Source organism: Procambarus clarkii, chromosome 80 (genome assembly GCF_040958095.1).
Source record: "Procambarus clarkii isolate CNS0578487 chromosome 80, FALCON_Pclarkii_2.0, whole genome shotgun sequence".
Lineage (NCBI taxonomy): Eukaryota > Metazoa > Arthropoda > Malacostraca > Decapoda > Cambaridae > Procambarus > Procambarus clarkii.
In genome coordinates, this window is record NC_091229.1 from 26,147,075 (window position 1) to 26,170,222 (window position 23,148).

The 23,148-nt window shown below is 39.8% G+C and overlaps 1 protein-coding gene across 2 annotated transcripts in view; it reads right to left on the reverse strand.

The window, feature by feature from the left end:
- Positions 1–764: 764 nt before the first annotated feature.
- LOC123746365 (phosphatidylinositol glycan anchor biosynthesis class O) overlaps positions 765–23,148 on the reverse strand; it is a 29,717-nt gene continuing 7,333 nt past the window's right edge. For both annotated transcript variants that reach the window (XM_045727849.2, XM_045727850.2), the window contains exons 2-8: positions 21,541–22,046; positions 19,491–19,592; positions 16,581–16,793; positions 11,745–13,501; positions 8,547–8,826; positions 4,461–4,575; positions 765–1,390 (exon numbers count right to left, since the gene is read on the reverse strand). In XM_045727849.2, coding sequence (XP_045583805.2) covers positions 1,193–1,390; positions 4,461–4,575; positions 8,547–8,826; positions 11,745–13,501; positions 16,581–16,793; positions 19,491–19,592; positions 21,541–22,028 — 3,153 coding nt within the window. In that variant the 5' untranslated portion in view covers positions 22,029–22,046 and the 3' untranslated portion in view covers positions 765–1,192. The remainder of the gene's footprint in view (positions 1,391–4,460; positions 4,576–8,546; positions 8,827–11,744; positions 13,502–16,580; positions 16,794–19,490; positions 19,593–21,540; positions 22,047–23,148) is intronic.

Sequence of the window (23,148 nt, forward strand, 5' to 3'; positions counted from 1 at the left end):
GGGCGAACAAGCTCGCATTGAGGTGCTCAAACTCGCTCCCCCAGGAAAACCTGGACCACCATATGAGCCTCATGCCACTCAAGCGTGCGGCACACCACCAACAAGAAAGCACCACACCACAAGGCACAGAACTGGAAACTCGGGAGTCAGTGGAGCATGACCTTGCTAGTTCACATCAGCCACAGAACTGCAGGGTGGATAGCTGGCACGAGGGTCTGAAGCTCTCTCTTCACCCTCCCAAGGAGGGTTTTTGCGCAGACAGCGGTGAGGCGACGTGGTGACATCATGCCCGTTTGCTCGTTTCTATTTAGGGAGTTTTGTCCACTAGTTTGGCTTTCAGTAGCAATATTTTAACCAAAATAGGGGTTTGTTTAAAGGCGCTTACCTTTCTGGGGATTGACCCGGTCGATGGCAGACATAGAATGCTTCCAACCACACGGGGGGTTTCTATAAGCCATTACTCCTTGGGCCTCTCCGAGGAGGCCAGGTTCTGGCTCGTGGACCCCGGTAAGACTAGAATTCCATGTGTATTGACTGATGCCAGGGTCTAATACATTCATACCAGCCCGGTTAGCTCCAGGGAGCTGTAGGGGCTCCCCCCAGAAAATACACAATACAAAGAAAACCAATAGATAATATAGTGATGATAATTTAGCAATGGCATCAATACAAACTTTAGCTATGCCTATTCACTGATCTGAAAAAAAAAACAAATGAGAATACAATTTCTGTATTCAAATAGAGGCAAAATGAGAATTCTGGTAAACCATTTATTGTCCTGTACGTTTATTTACAATAAAAATATACATATGAAGTGTTTGTACATATGATAAACATCACTTTAAACTTAAGATCTTATTCAATGAGTTATATATAGAGTATCTTTTGATATGGCAGTGCCACAATACTGTGGTACAAATTAACAATTTATTATTTCATTTCTAGCGTCAACATTTTATGAACAGCCCGTCTGCACCTGTATAACAATGAATTTATTAAAAATATAAAATATGTGCATACTGTACAGAAAACTATTTAGTCAAACAAGGTAATCACTTAACTTGTAACCTTCAACATACCCTCGACTATACATATTCCTGTTCTGTATTCACTTCTATTATGTCAAATTTGTAGTTCTTGACTGAAAATTTTCAAACAACTGGAGAAAGGGTGATGGATTCTTTGCTTCGTATCAACTAATTTTGTGATAAAGGGTTTCACTCCAAGAAGTCAGCACTCTCAAGACCCTCTGTGTAAACCATATGCCAGTAAGCACGCTAATAATTGTGACAATAAACCCAACACCTTCAAATATGAAATGTGGTGCAAAAATTTTCCAGACCATCAAGTGTCGCCGTAGGATGAACGCTGCCAATGCTGAGCAAAATAACTGTAAAATAAAATGTTTTCATTAGGGTGTTATTTAGATGAACTCACTCTCACTCTAATGTATCATCTACATCAAACATCCATCACAGCCGACACATGGATAAAAAGGCCAATTTGCCATTTTATTATTAAGATATTTTATACAAACACATGTGACAAATAAGTTGCCAGAAAAATATGCACAACACACAGCAGATAAGCAACATAACTGAACCCTGCAAACCCACAATAGGAAATCCAGCAAACCAAAACCCAACACAGGGCAAATGGAGTTTGCACCTTATGAATCAAGATATGGCATGAAGGATTGAACCAGAGGAACCAGAACAATGCCTGGAGCCGAACTCCACCCATATGGAACACCACAAAGGTAAAGTTCAAGTTCCGGTACAACTGCTCAACTAACTGGAAAGTGATCCAGGATCTCTCCGACACCAGACAGTGATGAACCTGCAGGCGGAGCGGAGCCACTGCCGCCCAGAAAGGGTAGCCAACCAAGTTTACCAGACCCAACCATGTCTCAACCTGGCATGGAATCAACTGGGACTTCCACAAGAATACCAGGAAGCCAAACCTGGATGGCCGTGAAAGGAATAAACTCTGGTTTGCTAACATGCAGACTGGCTGGAAGACAATAAGCAACCAGTTGTTGAGGTAGGCCATAAACATCAAAAAGATGCCACTGGGAAAAACCATCTTGGCTAAACTCGGAAGAACCAAGAAGCCGGAATCAAGTTGAAAAGGTGAACTGGACAATGGAACCTTGAAGTTTCGCAACACATTCTAAATATAGTAGTCCCTGAACCTTGGACAAAACAGGACAGACCAGAACACACCACAGAGGTCCAGGGACACTAACCAAGAAAGAATCACCCACTATACCAAGCAGACTTGAGCTAGAATGATCATGTAAAGGGTTGGACCTGGAAAGACAACCAAACCCGAGATGGTAAGAAAGAACATACGCTTGGGCAGACGAGTCCTGCATGGGGGGCCGAGAATAACCAAGACACCCAGAGAAGAGATGGGGAACCATATCAACCAAAGTTCAACCAAAACACAATGATTGAAAAAAGCTGTGGAGAAGAAACAGAACCAAAAGCCCCCCCCCCCCAAAAAAAAAGGATCCAGCTTCAGCCCCTCCTCTATAACTGGAGAGGCTGAAGACCACCACCATGCAAACCCAGGGATACTACCAAGAGAAAATCTGCAATGTAGGACCAGGAGTGTCTTTCGAAAAATAACAAGCATAACACACCTACCAATAAGATCAGCACACACACACATAGGGGGCCTCGTAGCCTGGTGGATAGCGCGCAGGACTCGTAATTCTGTGGCGCGGGTTCGATTCCCGCACGAGGCAGAAACAAATGGGCAAAGTTTCTTTCACCCTAAGTGCCCCTGTTACCTAGCAGTAAATAGGTACCTGGGAGTTAGTCAGCTGTCACGGGCTGCTTCCTGGGGTGTGTGTGTGTGTGTGTGGTGTGGGAAAAAAAAAAAAAAAAAAAAAATAGTAGTAAACAGTTGATTGACAGTTGAGAGGCAGGCCGAAAGAGCAAAGCTCAACCCCCGCAAAAACACAACTAGTAAACACACAACTAGTAAACACATACCTGAATGAGACCGAGCACACAAACCGTAAACTGGTGAAACACAACGATTTCAGTTAGAGACCATGTATCAAAAACCAACGCCAATGCACAAATTGTCTAAAGAGGAGTCACACCAATTGTGCAGACTCTGATGGCTTCAGAGAATGTTTGACTCATTGGTCTTGTAATCCTTACAAGGAGAGTGTGACCCTTCAAAGTATGTCATCAGACCAGAAGAACATAATAAGATGCAGCACCACTCCATGAGGTGAACTGTAAAGCATGGAACCCCCTGCAATAACACTGATAGTCCTATTAAGGATAACCAATCTTGGACTTGACCCTGGGTTTCAAAAGTACAGCCATCTAGTGGTAGCCAAGATAGTTCATGAGGTTCTGTAGTTTAAGAATAATTCCTGGCAATTTTCAAAGTCGCAAGACCTGTTTGCAGAGAATTTTTAGTGCTTTAAAGAGTGTGTGCTATAGCAAGTGGTTACCTGCAGTCAGATTTGAGTTATGCTCTCTAATGCATTCTCCTTTACAATGAATGGAGAACTAGACAATTTGCAAGGTAATTATCAGAAGGCACTAAGCCATTACAACTATATAGCCCTTGGAAGGAATGAGGAAAGACAATTTGCAAGGTTACTTGTTCTTTTAAGGTTCTGAGTCACTCAGAGCCTAGTGGTCTGTCAGCGTTCTGGTTGGCTCCTGTGTAGACTTACACTGGAGCCAACATCAAATCCATCAAACTATCCTGACTTAGGATCCAGTAGCTGACTTACAGGAGCTACTAAAGGGGTATTTCTAAGAAACACCTCTTTAGTCAATCACACATCATAGATATTTACACTGCACTTCTCCATTCATGCCAAAATCAAACACAGTGTTTCCTTCTTGCTTCAACATCATAACTTGCCCACATTCACTTTTATTACTCACTGCTACAAGAACTGTATAACTTGTATATGTTCAATTTGATGGAGTTCTGATCATAACCAGCTAAACAAAATTACACAACAATATAGGTTTCATGAATGCAAAGTTTGCTAGTTATGAAACTCCCAGCGGGTGTTAGTAACTGTGAACACAAAATGTAGCAAAATCCATCCAAACATTCCTGGAAAATGAGCATAAATTAAACCACATTAGTTTTTTGTTTGGAATTTACCCAAATGTACTATGATGCCCTTTCCTTGTATTAATACAGTATTGAAAATTCGAGCATTATCATCTACCCTTATTTGTTCTAATTCACATTAAGAGTTCAAGCACCAAGGTCACAGAACTTGATATGTAAATACATAATGAAATGACAAGTAATTTATATATCTACAAGAAAATATTAAAGCCATGTGATTGGAATGAATCCACATACCAAACTGTGCATGTGCCTGAGAAGTTCAGGGATGTGGGTTCAATCCCGTCATGCAGCTTCAACATTTTCTCACTGCTGTGTAAATGTTTAGAAACCCTTACCTTTACCGCATGCAGAAGGGTGTATGACAGGCCAACAAATATTAGGGCATCTTCGGCTTGGTCTGGCTCATCTACCAAGAGGAATTCTCCACGCTTTATGTCCTCACTTTCTAATCTATAAAATGAAGGAATTGATAGTCATTTAAGTTTATATCCACACAAGCACTATAGATAGATCCCCTTCACATGAAAGTTGGAAACGGGGTAAAGATAATGTTTGTACAGTACGTATATACTGTGGGGACATGACAACTGTTTTAAATGTTATTCACCACTTTCCTTCGCTACCTCCATTACACTTAAAATAAACTTACATACAATTTTCCATGTACCATCACCATGCAATCAGTTTCAATCAGTTCATTTTAATATATTCTCTCCTCTAAGCTGTGCATCCCACCAGTATCATAAATGATAAAGAACCTCTACAAATTCTGTTTATAAATGTTCACATATTAATAATCGACTTAACACATCCAAGTTACAAACACATCTCGAAAGATCTAAACTTTTCATTTTCTAAATTGTTTAAATGAGGTTTTCACTCACCATCACCTACCAGCCCATACACATCTATAGCCCTGCTGCCTTACTCTCTCTCAAGAGCTGCGACCACAGCAGAAGTTTCTTCAGGAGGCTGCATCATCACTCACACCTTCCAACCTCTGACTGTTCAGCCTTCCTTTCCATGAGTCTCTTCATCTGCCTTTACCACGTGTGTGTAAAATTTACCCCTTGTACACTCAACATCCTCCAATCCAATCACTTGGGTTCCAATCATGCTTGGATGTGTAGTCATGAATGAATATTTAACAGAATCCTCCCAGCCACGAAAAATAATAATTTTGTGAACAAAAGTACATAACAATATATAATAGCTTCACTAAATACTTGAAACAAAACACCACAGAATAATGCATTATAACAACAATAAATATTACCTTTTACCTTTTGCTTTAAAATTGCACTGTATCTATTGCTACCCAATCTCCCAATCTTTATGTACCCAATCTGAACATCTTTACCATTGTGATCATTGCTGTCTACTTATATGTGCTATCAATCTGCTGTATGGTGTCTATTAATCATGTTTAAATTACCAATCAAGCTGTAATGTAATCAATCAGAGCTTTAACACTTTATGCGGATCAGGACATAACCTGGAGTCCTGTTTCGCCTAACCACTTCCACGATGTGGACATAAAATGTCCTGAAAAAAATATTTGTATAAAATTCAATTTTAATCCGATTTACTTTGGGTTTGTTTCAAACTGCGCGCCATGAGGCTCTCTTTCTCACCACTAGGCTGCATGGTACAATAAGTTCATGAAAGGTGTGGACCACTTCGATCAAATGGTATTACCATTTTACCAGGAAAACTCACAAGTGGACCTAAAAGATAACATTTTATTTCCTGCAAATGGCTTTGCATAATGCCTTTGTTTTGTACAAATACAACACAACTGATCAAAAGAAGCTAACATTGCTACAGTTCCACGAGGTGGCAAATTGGGCCCTATTGTGCTGGGACCCGGAAGATTGGCCTTGTACTTGTAGGCCCCTCCTAACCTAACCTAACTGAAGGATGGATAGCTGGCACGAGAGTCTGGGGCTCCCCCTTCCCCCTCCCGGAGAGGGGGGACCTGCACAGACAGCGGCATCATGACATCATGAGACGTCATGCTCCTTTGCTTGTTTCTTTTTGGGGAGTTCTATCCACTTTTTTGGCTTTTGGTAACAATTTTCACCAGAATAGGGGTTTGTTTTGGGATGCTTACCTTTCTGGGTGCCTGACCCGGTCGATGGCAGACAGAATGCTTCCAACCACACGGAGGTTTCTATAGACCATTGCTTCCCATGCCTCTCTGAAGGGGCCAGGTTCTAGCTCATGGTCCCCGGTAGGCCCACAGAACTCCATACACATGACTGATGCCAACGTCTGACATTAGCATATCAGCCTAGATAAGCTCCGGGGAGCTGACGGGGCTTCCCCCAGAAAAGACATTTCTTTTGCAGGGATATTCCTACATTGGCCCTAAACCTCTGGCTGGCCCACTAAGTGTTACTTATTTCTGTTTTACTTAAGCGGAGTATGAGTATTTATGACTCATATGTTCGCTTCAGTAAGATTATGCATCATGTGTTTAACAACAACTTGTGCTCTGTTGAACCTACGTTGAAATCTTATTGGGGCTTGTAACTGTGCCTACCGGGGACCATAATGATAATGTTCCAGTGGTCTGTTGGGCATTTCTCCACAGTGCTGTCATTTCCTCTTATTTTCTGGAACCTGTAAGCCTATTTCCCATGCACATGGGTATCCAAGCCTGATGCGACGTACGTGTACTTCTATTATTCTACTGAAGACCGAGTTGTCGGAGCAGGTGCAGAAGTAGCACCACAGCAACTCAGTGGCTGGATGCTAAACTACATAGGCCTTATACAGGTGGAGGTTGGTGGGGAAGCTGGTTTGGTGCCTGGTCAGACTCAAAAACACAAAGGTAGTTGGAATAATCCGACAGTTGGAAGTTGGACAAAGCGTTGAGCAGTATACATCCTTCTTGTTGAGGAAGGGTTTTCTTCCTTCAGACCTTTCACTCATATACTGCATATAGTACTATTATACCCATCCATCATATTTACACTAGCTGCTTGCTTCAGAAGACAAATTTTTCCTGCTTGTACTCTTGAGCGCTCTATCCATACCCAAGTTTCACTTCCATATATTTGGGCTGGGAGAGCTATACTATCTCTCAACCCTTTCTTAACTCACATACAAACATTCCTTTCTTTCGTTCACCTCTTCTGCTACTCTTCTCCTATTCATAATGCTCCTTCATTTCACCTTTCATGCTCAAATTTTTACCAACAACACGGGGGTTTCTATAGGCCATTGCTCCCCATGCCTCTCTGAGGGGGCCAGGTTCTGGCTCGTGGTCCCCGGTAGGCCCACAGAACTCCATACACATGACTGATGCCAAAGTCTGACATTAGCATATCAGCCTGGATAAGCTCCGGGAAGCTGACGGGCTCCCCTCAGAAAATATATTTTTTTTCAGGGATATTCCTACATTGGCCCTAAGCTTCTGGCTGGCCCACTATGTGTTACTTATTTCTGTTTTACTTAAGCGGAGTATGAATATTTATGACTCCTATGTTCGCTTCAGTAAGATTATGCATCATGTGTTTAAATCTAAAATATTTAAAACTTATTCCCTCTTTCAATATCTCTTTTAGCATTTTAATCCTACAGATTAAATGACTACATTTTGTCAATTTTTAAGAATCTATCAAATCCAAGATATCCCTTCTTTCAAACACGCATCATAATTTTTCCTATAATGACCTTAAACTTTCTTCTTTCTTCTCTTGTGCAAGCTCTTGAGCAAGTCCTGCTCACACTCATCAAGCAACACTGCATCACCAGCATACAAAGATATACCTGGATCGTACTAGAGATGGTTCTGGAGCTACTACTGTTCTCCAAGCCAGGCCTAGAGTCCAGATATGACTTAAGATAACTTGGTCCAACAGACCATTGCTTGGATTTCAACAACAATTTATCCCAGTTTCAATTACTAAACTCACTCACTCAGTCTTCTGCACTTCCTCCTCATTCTCGTCAAAGAATGCTGCATCACCTGCATACAAACATGTCAACAACAACAATTGATGCTACTAGTCCAGTACACTTCTGCTCTTGCTCCATGGTGTTCTTGACTCGACCTCATTAACTAACAGTATGTACAGTACACTAGAAGAGTCAGGAAGACACATCACACACGCCCTGTTTTAAGCCCACCACAACAATCAAATCATGTCCTGTTTTTACCAACTCTTTTCAAATGTCATTGATTTATAAAGATGTATTTTACTGCTAATATGCTCCCTCCTACCCTATATTTAAAACTCTCTAAATCCTCCATGATCAATCCAACAACATGCCCTTTCCCAATCCACCAAGGAATCATACAACTTTCTCTGCTTTACTAGAATTCTTTTCAATAACCATTGTCAGATTAAAAGTCAGATCTGTACAACCCTTACCTTATCAATATAAAATGTAAAATTCACAGATATAATTACCTGTTTCCTCGCAGCTTTGGAAATATTACTCCAAGAGCTAGTGGCGCCAATACAACAAGTGGTAGAGCAAAGCCAAATAATATTTGTGAAGAAAAGGTGTTTAATCCAACTAGGAGTGCAGGTATAAGGTTGGTACCCCTCCATTCACCTGCGAACCCGACAAACGCTGCTGACCAGTGCAAGGTCGGGAATGTGGGATGATGTCCAGTGCTGTAGAAGCCATGGATACTCAAGATGAACCACACACACGTACAAGACCATGAAGGCTTCATAATGACACCTGCAACCAGATTGTAATTCAGTTATTGAAATTACAAAACATATTCATTATACAAATAATGTTTTACATCTGACATTACAAAGCACTGTTCAATATTGTATAGAACAGTATTAATGATTTTCTTGCTATATTTATGATCAGATAGTGTGGACCATTATACGTATAAGAACATGCAAGGAGGGAGGATAGAAAAGCAAAGAGGGAGCAGAGGTGAGATGGGTGGAGAAGCTATTTAGAAAATGATATTATGCAATTTACCACTAACAGTCATACATAAATGCTTGCTTACTCTCCGTGACACAAGATGAAAATAGCACCTAAGTCTAGCTAAGTGGTGCCCTGATAGGAAACCAAATAGTCTGCACCCTCAAATGATAGTGAGAAAGATAACTAATGCACACATCGCTCATTGGCAATCACTTAACATACTAGGAAAAACATGTAAGACAGCATGGTAAATAGAAAACAAAAGTAGCTTGGTTATCAATTGTTTCTTTGCTTAGTGGGCTCATACTTATACTGGTACTGTATATTCAGCTTTCCTGAATTTTGCATACTCAGCTTTTGAGGGAGCCGGTCGGCCGAGCGAACAGCACGCTGGACTTGTGATCCTGTGGTCCTGGATTCAATCCCAGGCGCCGGCGAGAAACAATGGGCAGAGTTTCTTTCACCCTATGCCCCTGTTACCTAGCAGTAAAATAGGTACCTGGGTGTTAGTCAGCTGTCACGGGCTGCTTCCTGGGGGTGGAGGCCTGGTCGAGGACCGGGCCACGGGGACACTAAAGCCCCAAAATGATCTCAAGATAACCTTCCTTGTGTTGCTATTTGTGTGTGTTCAAAAGGGAACACACAAATTTTATGTTCTCAGATTTTTTGGTGATAAACATAAAACCACATAAAGAACATTGAGCGAGGAGCCTATGCTACGTTTTCCAATTTCAGAATTACTTTTAAATACATAAATAGTGAAAACTAAAGAAATTGTTCACAACCTTTGTGAGACCAAAGCTGGAATATGTAGCAGTGGTATGGTGCCCATATCTTAATTAAGAAGCACATCAACAAACTGGAAAAGATGCAAAGACATGCAACTAGATGGCTCCTGGAACTGAAAGATAAAAGCAACGAATGAGAGGTTGGAGCCATTAAATATACCAAGACTAGAAGATGGAAGAAAAAGAGGCAATATGATCACTACATACAAAATGGTAACGGGAATCGACAAAATTGATAAAGAAGAATTCATGCAACCTACAGCCTCACCAAAATGAGGTCACAGACTCAAGCTAAGGAAACAAAGGTGCTGAAAAAATATTTGAAAGGTTTTATTTTGCAGTGTTAGAAGGTTGGAACAAGTTAAGTGAGAAGATGATGGAGTCAAAAACCGTCAGTAGTTTCAAAGCGTTACATGATAAAGACGGGACAACAAGTGTAGCTCTCATCCTGTAACAACACTTAAGTTATTTTTTTTAATTTATATATACTTACAAGAGTTCTTACATTCTTGTAAAGCCACTAGAAAGCATAGTGTTTCGGCAGGTCCTTAACCAATGCACTGCCCCAAACGACAAATGCCGTTCGCTGATTACTGCGCCAACCGACAAAAGTATTTTTATTTTTTCATACATGGTTGAAACGCGCTCACGGTAGGTTTTGTATGAAATGGACTCTTGGGACCTCCAGTGAGAGGCAGCAATCTTGGAAAAAATTCCCAGAATGCCCTAGGGCTGCTGACTGGGTTAGTCCTGAGTGAGCAACCATGGATGATGCACGCGCCTCTGGCTCCCAAACACCTGTCCGACGCGGTGTTGAAAGATCGTTCTCTGTCGGTGAAATTCAGACCTTATTGCTTAGAGAATATAAGGGTCATAATATTGATGAAGCTAGGCACAATAAGGACCTAACACAAAGGTCGGATGCAAGTGATATAGCACCTATTATTACACACACTATAAGAGTGAGAATGTCTGTCTGTGTTCAAAGTTGATGGCCACATGGTTGGGACTAGCCTCACCCAAATTGGCAGAGGGAATGGTCTAGGGTATAGGATGAACATAGGCTGGTCGAGATCGCCAGAATTCAAAAGGGAACAGCGTGCCAGGGTCACATTCCGACCCCAACGATGATTTTTATTACTGTCTGCCAGCTACATAGCTAAGTATGTTCTTAACTAACTTTTTAAAACAACTCTTTCTTATAGTAACACGCACCATTATTTACTTATCTCGGGGGAAAATTAACAAATTTCATATTGTAAATAATTTAACCGTACTCGTATAAAACAGATGATTCTTCCACAGCTTCATAGGTTTCTCAAGCCACAGCCGTATCAGAGTAAGGGGTAGCCATTCTTGTTTTAGTATTTCACAAGACTGAGTTCCTTTCACTGGACACCACTTACACATTTGACAGATCGACAGAGAAAGAGACAGATAACAGAGATAAATAGTTGTTCGATTGATGAATGGATAGAGGTATAGACAGATGAGGAGATGGATGGATAGATGGATACTGATATACAGTATATAGATGGATGGATGAATATTACACACCTAGTACATTGTATTATCATTATCCATTTGTTATTATTACTTAGTAATACCACATACACATTTATCCATTATTAGTATCGGATATATACAATGAACAAATTCACAAGGACCTTGATGAGGATTCGAACCTATGTGTTGGATGTTCCCAGACATGCTCTAGTCAACTGTGAATTTCATTGTGATTTTGTTTATTGATATATAATGTTATTGTGATTTTTCTGTGTATGGATATATACAAATTAGATTTTCATGCTAAAAGGCTGAACAACAATAACAGAACTATTAAATCAAGCATGCAAAGCTGCTTAATTAAACAAATATTAAAAGGCAATACATATATAATTGATGACAATGTTTACAACTTACTTAATTTGTCTGCAGTCTGCCATAAGGTAAGAGCTTGGATGAGAAGACACGCTATGGCAGAGACAAACAGGAGAACCATGGCAGGAGTGAGGCCGTCGCCAGCCACCATCGCTAACACCACCCATACCACCGTCAACACTGCCACTAGTGGGGCAGACACAGCTGTGGCTAACCCATACACTATGGGAATATTACAACTTTTCTTATTACCCATATTGTACTTTGCCACTAAAGTTTTACAAAGCTGTGGTATTAAAGCACTTGGGTTGTCCATCACTGACTGAATACTTGTTTTATTTTTTGAGGGTGGCACTTCATAAATGAATAAAGGTACAATATATAACGCTGCCACATACATCAGAGTAAGGGCGTATGTTATACGTGAAGGAAATACTACATATTTATTGAGATTCGAGTTCTGCAGAGTGGGTGCTGCTTGTAGAGCCCAGTGAGCTGCTATAAGCACCCCACAAACAACTGGAATAGAATTGTACAATATGATTCCTACCCTAGAGCCATTCATGTTACCACACATCAAGAGCCAACGCCGAGGTAACCACACAAGTAAAGTTAAGGCAAACAGGCTGGTAAAATATCGCCAGTTACGTGACTCTTGTGGCAGCCCTGTCATTGTTATGTGTACCTGGCTTGGAGTGCACCACGTCTGCTCCTCTCGACACTTCCAGAACCATGCGCTTAAACGCACAGAGAAAAATACTACTGACAAGATGAAGACACACAAAACAGAATAAGAATTCAGTACCAATTTGAAATTCTTCCCTGAAAATACATTGAAGCCTCTTTTCTTATTCTTTATGAAAAGTGGCATAATAAGTTGAATTATTAAACAAGAAAGCAGAATAAATGCTACTACATAATTTTCCACAACAACATAACTATTGGAGAAACTTCCAAGACATAAGAAAAGCACCAACAAGAGTGAACATATGTCACTTGTGCTAAACTTAAGATGAGCTGTGCTCAAAACTTCTCTATGAAAATACATCCACAATGTTATCAGTACACTGGCAGCGCAGCCAAGTACCGAAATATTGGAATAAGGAATGAGAACAAAAAGACCGTTAACTAAAACGGTGAGAAACAAAACCCTCTTCACAACAGGAATCTTGTTCTTGAGGATAAACTTACAGTGGGACACAACTGATGCCAGTACTAAACTATTTAACATAAGAATAAGGCCACTGCATATTTCTGATACACTGAACTTTGCCCACACTTCCTCACACATCATTTTGGCAAGGGTCAGATACTGGCTGTAAACACTCTTCTGTTCTCTTAGTGAGAGGTTTTCAAATCCAAGCAACATTTTGTTCTGAAGCAATTCTATTCTCTGCCACAGGTCATGTGGGAATACATTTCCTAAAGCCTTATAATCTTTCAAATATCTGCTAACTTGCTTAACATTCTGTGCCAAAGCAACCACCTGCCGCTGTTCAGCTTCTTCATTACTTTGTCCTTGAGTAACCAAAATATTCTCCATAACTTTACCCAAATTAGAATAAGGTATTGGCACCCCAAGTGCCAGAGCAAGTGAGGGAACCAGGTCCACTTGAGCAATTGGCAATGCACGCCCATGCTCAGACTCAGGGGACACTATGCTAAGTGCTGGACTATATAAGAACAGCGCAGCCTCAGTTTCATCGTGAGAGTCTCCGCCATGGTCTCCTGTTTTGGTCATTCCATGATCACCAAAAATAATGAGAAGTGTGTCATTTTGAGTACCATCAGCCACTTTCCTGGAAATTAGAAAAAAAATCTTTACTGCTTGTGCTCAAAACAAACAAATCATATTGTATAAAACAAAAAAAGAACAGGTATGTATATTTTTGTTTACATATTATATAAAATCTACTGGCATCATACAATATTCATTTGGCCCTTGCACTACACGAGTCTGCACCTGTGGGATTATGATTTTACAGTACCACAAAATCCAAACACACGAGGATGGTTCACCAGTAAAATACTATACAAGTATAAGGTTCACTCAGCTGAACTGATGCTCTGATTTCAACCTATTTTCTTACATATTACGTCTGAATTTGGTTGTTTGCCTGTATGGCCGAAAATGGACGTAATTTGAAAATTAACAAAATTGAAAATAAATTTTGGATTTTTTTTTTCCAAAACAGTTAGTTAAGGGTCCTCTAGTAGATTAGGGGGGCAGGAAATTTTCCTAAAGTTTCAAAATTTATGAAAAATGTTAACTGAAATTTTCCTTTCCTAGCCTTACCGAGTAAGCCAGACGACTCAAACAGAAAACAGGACAGTACTGCATATCACTTTCGTGAGCCAATTTTATTTTAAATTACATCCATTTCTGACCATAGCGTGCATACGAGCAAGACACCAGCGTTGAATGTAATGAAACGCCATTTTCTGGGCGAGTCCTGGAGGCTTCCTGGAGCTATCCAGGCTGAATGGATATGTATAACTTTCTGGCATCAGTCAATGCATAAAGTTCTTGCCTACCGGGGACCACGGGCCAGAACCTGGCCCCCTCTAGAGAGGCACGAGGAGCAATGGCCTAAAGAGACTCCCCGTATTGTTGGGAGCATTCTATGTCTGCCATCAACCGAGATAGGCACCCAGAAAGGTAGGCGCCCCAAAACAAACAACCCCCATTCTGGCATGATGACATCATGCTCGTTTGCTAATTTTCGTTTGGAGAGTTTTTGTCCACTTGTTCGGTCTTTGGTCGCAATAGTTTTACCAGAATAGGGGTTTGTTTTGGGGCGCCTACCTTTCTGGGTGCCTATCCCGGTCGATGGCAGACATAGAATGCTCCCAACAATACGGGGGGTCTTTATTGGTCATTGCTCCTCGTGCCTCTCTAGAGGGAGCCAAGTTTTGGCTCGTGGTCCGAGGTAGGCAAGAACTCCTTGCATTGACTGATGCCAGAAAGTTATACATATCCATTCGGCCTGGATAGCTCTGGGGAGCCGACGGGGCTCCCCCCAGAAAGCGATCTTATTTTTAAGAGGACGGGTTGCTGATTTGTGATGGTCAAATACCGAACCACATTATAATTTTTTTACTGCTCATAATCATCTTGCATTTACGTGCTTTTTTGGATTACATTCCAATAGTGAACCTGGAGTCTATGATAAATACTGTATGATATATCAAATCTGTATTTTAACACTATCGGTAACTTTGGACTGGACTCTCATCCAAAATTTTTCTCTTGAATCCTAACTTTGGACCGGACTTGCGTCCACTACAAAAATATTTGTATAAAATTAATTTTTTATCCAATCGACCTAGGGATAGTATCAAAATAAGCGCCTTTAGAATGCGCACAATTTGATACCAAAATGAAAGATGTAACATGAAACTTGATGTCCGAACACTTATATGATTATAAATAGGTTTTTGGTCAAAATTTTAAAATATTTGTTAAAATTCTATTTATTGTGCTATTATGTTGGGACTAGTTTTAAAATGCGCGCCTTTACGTCGCAAACAATTTGATACCAAAATGAAAGATGTAACACAAAAATTTATGTCAGAACACTGGAAAGATATATATAATTTTGTGATGATGAGCTTCCAGAATTAAAATATTTGTTAAAATTCCAGTTATTGCTCTATTATTATGGGACTAGTTTTAAAATATGCGCCTTTTTATTGCGAACAATTTGATACCAAAATGAAAGACGTAACATGAAAATTGATGTTATCAAACTGAACGAGGTGTCAGTTTGATACACATTTAGGTGTCACCGCGCGCTTACCCACACATTGGGTGCATGACCCCTAAGTTGACCGCGCGCCTGCCCGGTGACCAATAATGTTAAGTGATAGTTTTTGTTAAATAAGGAACATACTGTATATCATTAGAACTGTTGACTGGAAGTGAAAAGTTACATAAAGCTAATAAATTTCTGATGGCAACAACCTAAGATTATGCATGCAAAGTTGTCAGGTTGTGAAATTTTTCTAATTATTATTATTATATCTACCTATGTACAGTATCTGTATTATTATGTACAGAATACAGTATTGAAAATTCAGATGTTAGTGACTGTAATGAATAAATAAACATTAGTAATATCCCCTTGCCCCTTTAATATTCTCCAACTCAGCAACTACTAGTATGTGCAAGAGGCTATGACAGACCCTCCCCACCCTCCTACTCTGCCTGCTCATCCCTCCAGGCCTACATGGAGGTAGGTAAACATTATTTTCTTATTTATTGACACTTGTTTATAGCTCTTCCTCTTCACAATAAAAAAACACATGCATAATAATCTTCTAAGTGTGGGAAAGGGGGTTCAGACAGCTCAAATTCTATGGGACAAAACTCATTGCATCGAAACAATTAAGTGAATCTGGTGAATATAATCAGACTTGGCAGCCTAGTGGGATCAATAATTATTCATGTGTGCTATATAGTACTATTTCTGATGGATAAGATGAGCTAGAAAATCAAATGAACGCATGGTTCACAGAACTGAAGTAATCATCTTACGATTGCTTTTATTTTTTATAAAATATCACAAAAAGGAACAGTAGGAGATATTGTTTAATAAAAAATATTTATTGCTTGAGGAAGCACAGCAAAAAAAAATGAAATACAGTATGCTCATGTACCTTCAGATGTTTTCAGATCTACATGTAATTTAATTATATGTACTTTGAGATAGTAAATATTTCTCCATTGAAAGAGATAAACTTAGAATCAACACAAGAGTCTAAGGAGATCGACGAAGTAGATCGTCATAGATCATCAGAAGAATACAGTTGTCTGAGGAAGGATTCAGTCGCCTTCTTTAGAAAAATAAACTTTAGAAAATAATCAAAGATACAAACTTTATTATATCATTCATCTGCTTCAGTTTGGCTGCCATTTCTGGATGATTTGGACCATAACGATGGCCACAATGATCAACTCCAAGAAAGTGACCAATGAGAACATCCCAATCATTTCTTGCCATTTCTTGCTCCAGATGACTCAGTACACCATTATCAACAGTGTGAAGATCCATTACATTGAAAGAAGGGTACAGAAATGAGCGCTTGAACCTGCAGGAGGACACGTTTGTGTAAATATCACTTAGATTTTAAAATACCAGTAAATTAATGCTGTGAAATTATTTTTCTAGCAATTTAAAATTTCTCTTCTACTTTTCCTTATAAGAAAAATATATTGTACCAATAAATTATCTAATTACATGGAAAGATCACACACACACACACAAAATCAATTTTTTAAATAGCACGTTAACACAATCTGGTAAGGCAAAGAAAATGCAAGACGCTTATTAACAAGAGTGGAGTACAGTATTCAAAAGTGGGAAAAAAAGGTGCACTAACAGGAGTCCTTACATTCATGAACAGCCACTAGCACACACAGTATTTCGGGCAAGTCCTTGATCCTATGTTCCCGGAATACGATCCCACCAAATCATTTAACAACCAGGTACCCATTTTACTGTTGGGTAAACAGAGGCTACGGTTAAGGACTGACGAATCCAATACAAAGCGCTCGCGAAACCCCAGGCGAGTGTCTTACCACAACACCACGGGGACTAACATTGATGGATACCTTAATGTAATGCCAGGATAGGGCTGCCATGAGATATGGTCTGTGAAACCTTCCATATCTTGGGAGACAACCAATTTGAGATACTGAAGTGGTACTGAGATACAGTATTACCGAGGTAATACTGAGAGAGTGGTGTAGTGACTCTCTGATATATATACTGCACTATGGAGTAAATTTAAAGTGCAGAGATAAATTTGGAGTTGAGGTCAACACCAGGGTTGGTTATTATATACTTGTGAATACTGTACTGTATGCATCTGTCCCTTCCCAAGGTATAATATCCATTAAGAACAATGCACAGTCAAGACAGGGTTTACCTTACTGCAACAGCATCACAGTTAACTTTCCAGCCTTCCAAATAGGAACCAAGGAGTCCTTAGAGAAATAAACTTAAATCCAGCCAAGAATAGCCTTGTAACTTCTGTGACCCATATACTCAAATCCCTAAAGAGCTCCTAATGACATTATCTAAGTGAGCGCCAATAGTGGGCTCTGGTTAACTACCAATTACCCAACCTTAACTTACATTTGCTTCCACCACCAGGTGACAACACATCCAACTTTCACACTTGGAAGAGTTAGATGTAAACAAAGGAGTAGATCCACACCAGATTTTGCTTTGGATATTAAAAAAGGCAGTAGAGATACTATACAACCCACATGGAGTCCTCATTCAAGAAAGGAGACAGATGAGGCCTTGAACTACAAACTTGACATGCCTTAGACTATAAACTGATATGTATCCATGTCAAATATGGGGAAAAATAATCAGAAATAAGATAGTGAAACATCTAGAAGGGAAAACACTTTGCAACTGAAGCAGCATTTTGTGGAATGAAATCTGCATGCCTGATGAACACAATCTTTGAGTTTCAGTTCTACAGCTAGGTCAGCAGTAGGAAAGAGAAAGATGAATGGCTTACACTGATTTGTAACCTGATCAACCAGGCTGTGACTCATACGTCAGGCTGCGAGCAGCCACGTCTAACAGCCTGGTTGATCAGTCCAGCAACCAGGAGGCCTGGTCGACGACCGGGCCGCGGGGACACTGAGCCCCGGAAGCACCTCAAGGTAGCCAAGGTACATCATGTAATATTGTCAAAAGTCTTTTAATCTGCCCCCAACTAAAGGTTGATTCAACTGTTGGAAAAGCAAGCAGGGGTATCGGTAAAGACATTTGCTGTGTAAACGCAAAAAGGGGTAACAGGTAAGATATTAGATCAGAGAGTATCTGGCAAGCATGAAACAAGAGGGTTATAATGGGAAGTGGTGTCAGGATGAAGGGAAGTGGCAAGCATGATCCTGTATGGTTCAGTACTTGAATGACTACTGTTTCTGATTTATTTAAATGACCTCCTGGAAAAGGCATAATCAAACACAATAAATTATTTGTAGATAATGCTAACTGATGAGGATTGTAAGGACTAAAGAGGACTGCTACAGGAGGGCCTAGACAGGCTGCAGGAATTGTAGCCTGTCTAGGGCTGCACCAAAAACCTGCACTACCAATAGCTGCAAATAACTGCATTGTCCACCAAAAGATTAGTGGACAAACAGTTACTGTAGTTTAATCCCAAAAATATAGGCAATGAAATTTCAGAGAATATAGAAGAGACAAGAAGAACACTACAGTTTAAGAGTGGCAGTTGCAGAAATTTAAAAGCACAAGGGCTTGGAGTGGATACAACACCAGCCATAACATTAAAAGCTAGCTGGTAAAAAGATTGCTCACTAGAAGATAAAACTGACTAGGCATCCTAATCCAACAATTGTCAAAGACAGTCAGGTCTTTGACACACTGAAGGTGCAACTCGTGCAGCATCATGCGAGGAAAACGTCATGAGTGCCAAGCCGAGTTGAAAGGTCAGAACACTATTGTAAGAAGTAGTTTATGAACTATACAAGGACCAATGCATGAACCTTTGATATCATATAGCATCTGGCACATGCTGCTATCTTATGTAGCAAGAGAAACAAAGAATTAAATATTTATTATCAATAATTTAAAATGATTTGGAAACATTGTTAAGACATTAAAACCACAGCAAAAATGGCTGAAGAAAGACTTCTCTTGCAAATATCTGTGTACAGTATGTTTGTTCACTGCACTCCAAATTCCCCACAACAGTACCAAATACTGCAGAAGTAACCCGCAACTTTAACACTTGCCTCACCTGCCTGGGAATAACCCTTCCCACGTGTCATCTCCAAGAATAGTTAAACGCTTCCCATGGCTCACCAGCTGGTCTACTATGTTGTCTTCTGATATTTCCTCACTGTTATAAGAAATGAAAGATGTTATTTATGGTGTAACGGGGCCCAGCCTTTAACCTCACTTACTGGTTAAATGCTGGTCGTTATTAAGTAAATCTACAGACCAGAGTTCTGCTGTGTAACCTTCAGTACCACTCCTCGAGATCTAAAAATGCTCGATCATTTAGATATCACGACCCGAGGACTCCGTACCCTACTATGCTACACCGCAAACCTCTGAGATGCTCCCACCACCTGCTACCTTCTACCCCACCGAGTAATTCCCCCAATTGACGGTGAAGCAGGATACCGTCAATTAGGCATAAACCCCAAAAGTGGATGGAAAGTTATCAGAAAAGGAGGGATAAGATTTACGTTAAGTGTGGAATTAAATCAAAGTACAAAGGGATTATCTGAGGTATTAAAAAACTGCTTGCAGACTTGCAGAGGGAGCCTAGTCTCCAGCATGTGGCTTGAGCCCAAAAACAATGTAAAATAACTGTTGGGGGGAAATTCTACTAAACACCATAAATTCTATAAAAGATTTTTAAACAAAGATTATCAATGAAAATAAAAATTAATACACCCTATCTGAACACTTCCTAAACTGAATATTTTCCTAACTGAGGCAAATGACTACAAAAATAATGTGGAGTCTACAACTGCACTTAAATCAGACAGAACAATTACCTTAAATACCACAGCTAGGCCAGTTGTTCAGCCATGCCTCTGGAGAGGAGATGTTGACCTTCCCCAGGATGTCTCAACCCCCACTGACCTTAGCCTGGTCTCTCAAGTTAAGACTGACCTAGGCTAAGTTGCCAAATTAATCATTGAAGAAGATTACAGTACTAGCTAAAATCCTGTACTCGTCACTGAAGGTGACTTATTATTCCAAAACAGTTGGGAATTATCTAGATGCTCGAGCCAGACTAATTACAATATTCAATAGCACTTGCATTACACTAATTTACAGGAATTAACAAGCAAGCTGGTAGGTACAAATTTTCCAAGTAACGAGATACTTCTTCTTGCATATATTCATATTCTTACTGAAGTCAAATGCTTCTTTGATAACATACGAGACTTATTCTTCATTCTAATTGACGTTAATTTTAACCTAAGTACTTAACCACAATTGATTATTCCTACTAATTCTTTAATACATAAATTATTCTCCTAGTTTGATGACTCGACACAGGATGCCTGTGGCACTACTGTTTTCTACACATGAGCATTAATCCTTCGGGGGGAGGGGGGATGACCCTAACCTTGCCAGTCAGGTCCCTACCAACTCACTCTTTATTTTTACAAAGGGCATATCCTCCCTTCTAATGAAATGACAACTTTTAATGTTAGCTCTATTGCCTTCTATATTAACAGTTCTACTGCTACAATGGGCATATCTCAAAATAATTACCATAGTTTAATGATAGACACAACTGTGATTGGGTGGACACATGAGAGCAATGTGAGTGTTTTGTAGGAAGTTAAGAGGAACTGATGGCATTTTTTTCTAATTTGCAGGTGTGTGCAAATATAAATCTTGATTAATTGTCATTTAGAATTTGTAAATTGAAGAGAACCTTTAACCACTGCACTGCGCAAAGCGCCTTTAGGCGCTCAGAGAGTTGTGCTTTTTGTTTTTTAATTTGGCTATATTTTAATGTTTTTTAATGTTTTCATTACTATTTGTGTTTTGAAATGGAAATAGTTGACTTTGGAAACATTTTGACATTAAATTTACCTGAACATTTGTAAAAATAACAAAAATATGTCCTTGACAATTGTACCAAGACGTTTTTGCCGAAAATAGGTGAGCAGTGCAAGGGTTAAGCAAAGATGGTTTATAAATGTTGATATTAACTAAGTAGCATATAAAATTAGATATGAGGATTTAAACATACAGTAATATAAAAAATAAGACCAAGTATAAACAAAAATCTTACATTAATTTGTTCAAATAAATACCTTGCAAAATTGTGACTGGCGTCAATGAAGGTAGGTAGGCTGCCGGTAGTGAGGCCCTTGAGTCGCTGCATGGTGGTTGTCGGAGCATCAGCAATGAACGGGGCAAGATGGGCTTGCTCTGGTTTAGAGTGGAGAAGATTTCTGAATACTGGCATTTGGTTTTGATAAGGTAAGGCATCCTCATCCTTTAGAGTGTGATTGTAGGCCGCAAAATCATATCTCAGTGCATCTATTAAAAGTACAATGGCTCTTTTGAATGTGGCAGGCATCTTACATTCCTCTTTTTCTCCCTTGATACTTTTTGCCACTTTATCGTCTTTAGTTTCAGTTGGTGCTGCTTCCTCTTTAAAATCCTCACAGGTAGAATTCGCAAGAATAACTTGTCTAGTCAGAAGAAAACCATGGCTAAATATGAGCAAGCCAATTATCATAAGCTCACTTAAACACAAAATTAAGATGAAAACTTGTAAGCTTTTAAGGTCTGCCATTTTTGTCACTCGGAAGATCTGCAAGGGGAAAACAATCAATTTAGAATTCATAGTGAATAGCCTCCACAGAGGCACACACACACACTTCCACCACAATCATACAGTCTTCAACATTACTGCAGCCCTGTCATGCCAACTTGAATGTCAGAAATATATTAGAATGGCATCTTTGTTATACTAGAGCACACAAAGATAAGAATAAAGGAAACTATTGACCCATGAGAGGCAGCTTCCATTGGCTCATAAGAGGCAGCTCCTATTGGCCCATAAGAGGCAGCTCCTATTGGCCCATAAGAGGCAGCTCCTATTGGCCCATAAGAGGCAGTTCCTATTGGCCCATAAGAGGCAGCTCCTATTGGTCCATAAGAAGCAGCTAATATTTTTCTTTTATTTACAAAGCAAGTACAAAAATAAATATACACCACACCCTTACCAGATACATGCCACAAATCCCCAGAACCTGGGACAATTAACATTTACAGAATAACTAATATAAATCCACAAATGATAATTCACACAACACATTAAAATGGAAACAATACACAATGACACAAGTGGCAGAACCACACACTCACGTATGGTCCCCTATGTACACACCCACAAATCCCTTAACAGTATAATACAGGCACTCCAATTTATTGTTATAATGTGCCGCATATGAGACCAATTCCAAACAGGCCCATGGTAGATTCAACACACAACAGCCAGGTACACAACTAAACACCAATGGAAACAACCACACACAATCCCTGAACCTGAAACCCTCCCAAGGGATTGTACATACCCAATCTTACATGTACACCCATGCACACAGGTATCCACCGTGACTCATTATAATATACATTACAAACACAAATTGTTATTTTCAATGATTACATTTTACATTGGTAAGGCGGCATAAAGGGAGCCCCATAATCTTACATGAAACACCTGGTCATTACACTCCGAACCCGGAAAAAACAGATAAACCCCAGGGACCATACAACCTAAACTTTCCTCCACCGGGAACAAAGCCTTCGGAGCTCACAGAACCCCCATAAATTACACCTTATATTGACCAGACCACACACTAGAAGTTGAAGGGACGACGACGTTTTGGTCCATCCTGGACCATTCTCAA